At 33.8% G+C, this 7,897-nt stretch overlaps 1 protein-coding gene across 4 annotated transcripts in view; it reads right to left on the bottom strand.

The window, feature by feature from the left end:
• Positions 1-7,897, bottom strand: part of DACH1 (dachshund family transcription factor 1) — a 368,620-nt gene that overhangs the window by 170,864 nt on the left and 189,859 nt on the right. For all 4 annotated transcript variants that reach the window (XM_074912141.1, XM_074912150.1, XM_074912169.1 and 1 more), the window contains exon 3: positions 7,130-7,291. In XM_074912141.1, the coding sequence (XP_074768242.1) occupies positions 7,130-7,291 (162 nt within the window). The remainder of the gene's footprint in view (positions 1-7,129; positions 7,292-7,897) is intronic.

The raw sequence follows: 7,897 nt of genomic DNA, 5'->3' as shown, positions 1-7,897 counted from the left end.
TTCATCACATATTCCAACACATTGTTTTCTGAAACTGAATAATCATGAAATTTATTGTTTTCTTTCAAAAATGTTGCTTCTAATTAATATCTTTGAAAAATGATCCTATAGACTACCATAACTACTTAGCAAAATAGGGTCTGTATTAACCTTACATTTCTTAATATAGCACATCCACAGTATCATGTTTAAGTGTATTTACTGTTGATAACAACGATGAAACAAAACTGAATAAGAGCTTAACAAGTTCATTATTTTCATACAAGGCACTATTAAAAATGAAAATGGCCATAACAATAAAGCATGTATTTTGAAAAAAATCACATTGAAGATTAAATTATCCAATTATTTATCCAATTAGGATTATCTTGCATGGAGCAGGAACTAAAGTAAATGTGATCAAACAACATAAACAGACTTTTTCACTGACATGATAGACTTAACCATTCAGATTTTTCCATGAACTTGGTACAACTTCATAGCAGGCCCAGAGCACAAATATCATGCTTGAAGCTTTTGCTTCTGCAGTTTTAGAAGCCTGTTCTCTCAGTCTGTCTCATATAGGTAAAATCACTCTTTTCAGAAGTGATATGCCTATACAACCAGAACAAACTTGTGAGTATATTTATATCTAAACACTTTTCTGGGTGAATACCTAAACTTCTCACCTGCTGTTTCTGAATAGTAGAAACTTTTTTTCTTTTCCATTTCACTGTGTCTCAGGCACTATTTTATCATTACTGTATCACTGTCTTGGAAAAGACCTGTTAACTGCTTCAAATCTCATTCCAGAAAACATTAATTGCACGCATTGAGAGTGAGATTCATTCATTTAACTTTCTTTACATAACTACTCAGTATTCACACAACTAAGCACTTGTAAGGTGCAATTTATCTGACCTACTTTTTCATCTACTTTAGGATGAGATGGATCACCCTTACAATTGCCTATTTCTGACTGTTGAGTCTAAGGTGACCAACTCAGATACAAATGTCTACATTTGTTCCAATGAATCCCACAGTGAGGATTTAATCTAGGTGAGGGACTCATCGTTGTAACATAACTGACTGTCCAACATGAAATGCTGAATCTTTGCTAATAATTCCCTTAATTTACTAGCTGGTATTCAGATCATAACATGCAATTCATTGCCTTGTTTAGCAAATTTAACAATCACAATTAAAAGCTAGGGAAGCAGATCCGGAGAAATTATGTTCTCGGTTGATAGACTAACATTACATTTTAGCTATGAAATTCAGGATATTTTTTTCCCATGCCATCACGAAGACAGAAGAATTCCAAAACAAAGTTTAGTGACCTGATTATAACCAAATGATCTTTTTCTTGTATTCTGTGCATTCCCAAAGCACAGTTTCATGAAAGCAATCCTTTAGCTTGAGCACGTTTGTCAAGGTTGTATGATTATGCTTTTGCTAGCACCTAGACAACACTTTTCATCCCCAGATCTCGAAGTTTACAAAAATAGATATATGTCACTGACAAGCATTTATCTCATGTCCCATGATGTCAAAGTTGCATGAACAGCCTTGTTGTTAAAAGAAGTGTTATGTATCATACAATAAACACTGAAATACTGTAAATAATCTTCTTGGTCTGAAGTTATTTTCAATCTTATTTATATTTTTGCAAGTGAATGTTTTTAGAAAGGGAGCTCATCATCCACCTAGAAATATACACATTCAGTTTATGCTAAGAGAAAAATACATATTAATAAAAGTACTAAAGTAAAAAAAAAAAAAAATCAGTGTTTAATCTGTTAAACAATAGAAAAATTCTTATGAACTAGTGATACTGTCATTGAACTGGAGAGAGTTTGAGAACAAGCTCGCTCTGGCTTTTTCACCCTATGATTTGGAATCTGCTCACAGTACTGCCAGCTTAACCAAAAAGGATTAACTCTCATATCCAACTGAGAACACAGATAATTCTCAGTAATTGGTAAAAAATGAAGATGAATGGGGCTGAGAGATAAGGAGCAATTAGCTCATCAGCAGTTACAGCTGTGCACTCAATCCGGATCCATCTCTTGAGTCTCGGCCCCTTTTAAAGAACCCAAGCAGAATAAGCACAGGACACCCCCTCCAAAAAATTGCTGTACCTGCCCATCATTCCTCTCTCTTCCATTTTATTTCCATGCTATACAAAGACACCTGTCATAGCATTCTGTGTAAATTACTACCTCTCCCAGGACCTGTATCTACACCCAATCTTCTTTTACAGAAAAAAAAAAAAAAAAGAAAAGAAAAAAAAAAGAAAAGAAAAAAAAAAGAAAAAAAAAAAAAGAAGAAAAAACAAAACCCGGAAACCAAATGACTACTGTAGACACTCTTAAGTTCCCTGTCAATCGTTTCATTATAGCAGCATCATCTGTTTGAAAATATAAGCAATTCCCTCATCTAATTATAGGGAGGATTTGAGGTTCATTAACATTGCCAAGGCAGAGAATCAGATGTGCAACTGCAGAGCTGTGCTCAGTGGCCTGCATTCTCTGTTTCCTTTTATTTGCTTTTTCAAGGTCTCCAAGACTTTTTCCTGAAACCATAAAAGTAATTCTTTCCTTCAAAATAGACACGTGTGTTTAGAAAAAGGAAATGACTGCATTTTGTACTGTTCTATTATTGGGCAAGGTCACTGGAGAAAAATAATTTCACCTAAATCATTTTATCTCTGATTCAGGATGAAAAAAAAAAAAAAAGAATAATAGTATGCAAGCAACCATTACTTTTGAACAACAGATCACAGGAAACCTTGCGTTTGTCTCATAATTTTAAATATTGCAGGGTAATGCAGATGAATAGGAAATCTAACATGCCAAGAAAACCTCTTAATTTTCAACACATTTTGTGGTTGTTTCTGGATTAACGTGCTAGCCAAGTGTAAAATGTTGCCTTGTATTTCCTAACTGTGTTTAGAAACTAAGAACACCAAAGTCTTCATGATTGCTTCACTTCCTTAAAGAAATAATAGCATTTTTTTCAGTATGAATGCAGTTTAAACAATGATATTTTCTTGGGACATCTGTTTTGAGATCACATTTTGAATAGATATGAACTCATTTCCTACTAAGCAAGTAATTTACTATTGTTGATAATTGTTTACAAGTTTTATGAGTCAGATTTTAGCAAGTGGCAAAGGTCTTTACAAATCCTTTGAGTATTCCCTGAAGTATACGCATAGTGTTTTCATTATATAAAATGTTCGGGAAGCAAAAGTATATGGACTGTTCTTCACTTCCTACCATGTTACAGAATGCAAAGCCTAGCTCACAGAAATAGCTTTAAACATATTTACTTTCAAAGGCTTCTATCATTGCTGCTGCAGGTTAATGAAGTATGATAGCAGGGCAGTAAGCACTTAAGCAGCAAAGAAATAATTGAGCTGCTCTACCTATCCATAACTGTGGAATATTAGACAGTAAATACATAACTGATCCTAATATCATCCTAAGATGTTAATATGACAAAGAGCAGAACCTCTTCAATGAAATTTAAAGTTTGACCTTGTCACTCTTTCTTTCAATTCCACAACTGGATAAAAAAAAAAGAAAACAACACACAGTATAATCTTTTTTTTGTTTGCTGCCATATGGAATTCATTTTTTAAACAAAAACCCAATAATTTATCTATCCTGCATGTTGCATGTAGAATTGCCACTAAAAAGAACCCAGGACATTTTTTCTTCTTATCTGCAATGTAGCTCATATCAGCCAAGCTGTCACAAGACAGTACTTGATATAAACAAGAGATTGCAAAGACATCTCAGTAATCAATATTAGGATGGCTACAGTATGGAAGCCCCCAACCACTGCATATCATTTGTCTCAGCATCTATTTCTATGACCAAATGAAGCATTAATTCAAATCATAAATCTATGGTGATTTAAATCTGGGAATGAGCACCTGCCTGCTTTAATGATTTATTTTGTACATTTCAGTAAGCAGGAGATTTGTCCATATGAACTGACAGGTCACCTTCAGATGCCAGTAGCAGACTGTTTATCACCATGCAGACTAGCATCTCATCTTAGCAAGTAAATATTAAACTAAAAGAATCCAATTGATTGTGGATGGGGGAGAAAGGCGTTGCAGCCATATATTTTACTCAGTGTGCTAATACCTCACTCTGATTCCTCTGTAATTTCTTTTTTTTTTTTTTCCTTTTTTTCCCCCTTCTAAAATGATAATTCTGGTGGGAGGATGCAAGCTCAAGGTTACCATGCAAAACTGAGGGGTATAAAATGATTACTTATTAGTATCATTGGCTTCTTTAACTCCCTTCAGTCACTAACCTTCTGGCCATTGCTTCAAAAGACCAAGTCAATATATTTGTGTAGTGCTCTGTATAATTATACAATGTTTATCTACAAAAATGACTACTATAATTCACATTAAGCATCTGATTAAAACCAAAAAGCAAGACAATTCAGAAGTAAACCTCAACTGAAGAGCCGATATTTTATCTTCTTTTACATAGATATCAGAACAGCCTAAGAACACTGTATGATCAATCCATGTACACTGGTACACCATAATGCCTGTTACATATGGGCTAAGATGTATTAGTTCAGCTTTTAGCTTGGTTGGTTAGTTTGTTTGTTCCTTTTCAATGTGGTCAGGCACATAACATAATTTAAAATATAAACCAGTATCAAGTTATTTCCTTTTGGTTTTTTTTTTCTTCTTCCTGTCAACACTCAGTAATGTAGTATTTCAAATTCTTGCCTAAAAAGCCGTAACTTAAAACATTAATGGTATACGGACTTCATAAAATTTATTTGAAAAGACATAAATAAACATCTGAAAAAAATGCAAGAGGAGAAAAAAGCACACGCCTACTACAAAGCAACACCTTTGAAATACGAGTTCTTGTCAAGATAATACAATATGCTAATTTTCAAAAATACAACTAATAAAGAGAGACTTAACTCTTAACGAACCTAATAATACTCTATCATTAGTAGCAGTAGGAATCACTGCTCTGATTCCACAGGCATTAACCAACACTGGACACTAGATAGGGCTCACTATAATAGAAACAAATAAATGCAAACTGGTTTTGAGAAAACCTCCATAGGAAGAGTATAGCTCAGACTGGATACACAGACAAACACACTGTATTTCCATAACCATTCTGCATGGAATGGAGACAACTGGAATGCTATTCACTCTTCTCAGAAGAGCCATTTTTTTTCTGAACAAAATGGATTAGTTCTTCATTCAGTTAAATTGGGAAATTAACTGAAGTTAACAAGTAAGTTAAGGGGCTGAGAGGAAATTTTGACAGTGATGATAAATAATTTTGGTTTGCTAACTTTGCCCTAATAAAATAGCTATTTAAGAGAGAAAATTATTAAGCTGTGTAAGAGCAGATTAGTTATCTAAATGCCTCAAATAATGCTTTCAAAATAGATTTTTTTTCTTTTATATTCAGAGGAAATTCAGATTTTCCCTCCACCCACTCTCCTACAAATACTTCACGTGGTTTAGATGTTGATTACCTTTTAACTTTGCATTTCCATGGATGTACAAGTAGTTTGTCACTAGAACTGCCAAGCAGAATAACAGTTCCATAATCCAATATGTGAACATTCTGTTCCACATAATGCATTCATCTAAGTCTGAAATCCAAATCTGAACTAGCTTCTAGTTCTAGTGCAGACTCTTTACCCTCCAAGTTTGCATTTATACTTATCACTCTTTCTCATGACTTTACTTTTCTTGTACGCTAGAGCCACCTGATCCTTCCACTTCATTTGTACCTATCTCCTCCTCCCAGATATGAAAGGCACCTCCTCTCTACCCCTTCTTCTCTTCCCTCCAAGAGTACAATCTTTCCACTAATATCCTAGTGACTGCACATGTTGTTATCCGAGTACTAACACGTTCATTTAAGACTGTTTTCTTCACTATCACAGAGGCATTTTTTTAAGCCATTCTCTAAAAGGAAAACAAAAAAATCTAGTCATCTCCTTATGCAGTAATGCGTACATATTGTTGTTATTTAAAACAGCATGTGCTTAGGTGAACTGGTTCTTTGAAGTGCAATTCATGTTATTTCTAAATAATAACTTACCAATGCCTACTGAACTGTACAGAAAAGTTGTTCACAGACACATATTTATTTATCTTAAGGCTAGTACGTAACTCTCTAAGACTCATTTCAAATGTATTTAGGAGATTAAAAACTAAAAAATAAACAAAACTAAACTAAAAGAGCAAAAAGAACCCAAACAAAAAATCCCTATCTTAAGCCATTTTATTCCAATATACACCAATCTTGCCTGCAGTCTTCTGAACGTACTTCTTTGTCATTGAATTTCTGTTGCTGAGTTAATACTGTCTCAACATGATAAAAGGAGCCAATACAATGAAATGGCATAACAAAACATTTTACAGCAGACACACACAGATGATTAAAGATTTAATCAACAACAACAAAAAGTTATTCTAGCTTTGAAGTATGCTTTAGCAAAACAAATCGTCCAAACAAATGAATAAAGTATACTGAAACGATTCTTTTTTTGAGAAAGAACAAGAGTTGCTGATGGCTGCTTAAGAAATGGAAAAACCTGTTAACTACATTTTAAGAATGTGTTTATTAAAATAAAATATGATAGGAACTGCAGAGCATGGCAATAATTTATTGTGTATGTATGTTTTCCTTTTGTCACAGGGCACATGAAAGTATGAAATATTTTGCTTTCAAGCTTGTGTTCTGAATTACCTAAAGTCGATACCCAGCACACTGAGCAGGAGACATTGTTAAATTTCACTTTGACACCATCATCTGTCACCCCACCTGTACTTTGAAAAATGAACTCTAAGCAATCAAACCACTTTCTTTCATGGAAAATATTAACTGGAGTCTGCAAAAGTAACCTGCAAAGGAAAGAATGTTTTTGTTATACTAACAACAACACTGAACGCTGGCGTAAAGGTCAGATACAAAATAAAACTAAAAGTAAGAAAAGGAAAACAAATATGCAAATTTTTACACCAAATCAAGGACTTCAGAAGGAAGTCCAGAAGGATCACCATTTAAAAAAAAAAAAAAAAAAAAAAATCAGAGCATTATCGACATACAATAATGCTGTATCTGAGACTTACCGACACTTGAATTCAGATCTCCATTTTCAGAGTCTGCTCCATGCTGGTTATTATTTGCATGATAGTTGGACATAGCTTCCAATTTAATTTTTTTCACTTTCATTGCTTCTGCTATGGCGGCATTGGTGGCAGCTGCTGCCGCTGCAGCTGCTGCTGTCAGGCCTGCAAAGAAGTATGAAGAAAATTTAATATGCATTATCCTATGATTCTTCATTATTGTACGGACTCAGACTGTTATTCTTCCTTTATGCTTGCTATGTAATGGAGAACACTGCAGATTATTATTCCTCTTAGATTTGAAAGCTATCAACTTTTCCAACTAAAATGTTCCACATTTAGTGAGTTACTCCTATATATCCACCTAAATCTTAACTTGGTATCCAGTAACTGCAGTCATAATACAATCATAACTAACTGCAGGTACAAATACATGCTTTCAGAAATCTAACTTAGCTTCAAAAATGTTGTCATAAGTGTCTGGGTATGAACAGGTGAACAGTACATACCTGTACATAGAAAAAAACCCCAATGCTTAGACATTTGAAAATCTTAAAAACCCAGAAAAAAATGGTCTATAGTTTCTATTTATGAGTAACAGATGAAAGAACTCAGACATTTATTTCTCATTTCACACAAAACAGCAAGGAGATGTGATCGTTTTAGGAATTGTTTTTAGAAGAAAGGTTAGTACTTGGTAAATTATTTATTTTGCTTTCCCCAAACTTCAAGGCATTAAGGTATTTATCAATGAGAAGAGGAAGTATTAAA

The sequence above is a fragment of the Athene noctua genome, chromosome 1 (assembly GCF_965140245.1).
Source record: "Athene noctua chromosome 1, bAthNoc1.hap1.1, whole genome shotgun sequence".
NCBI lineage: Eukaryota > Metazoa > Chordata > Aves > Strigiformes > Strigidae > Athene > Athene noctua.
This window is presented reverse-complemented; position numbering and strand designations above follow the sequence as displayed.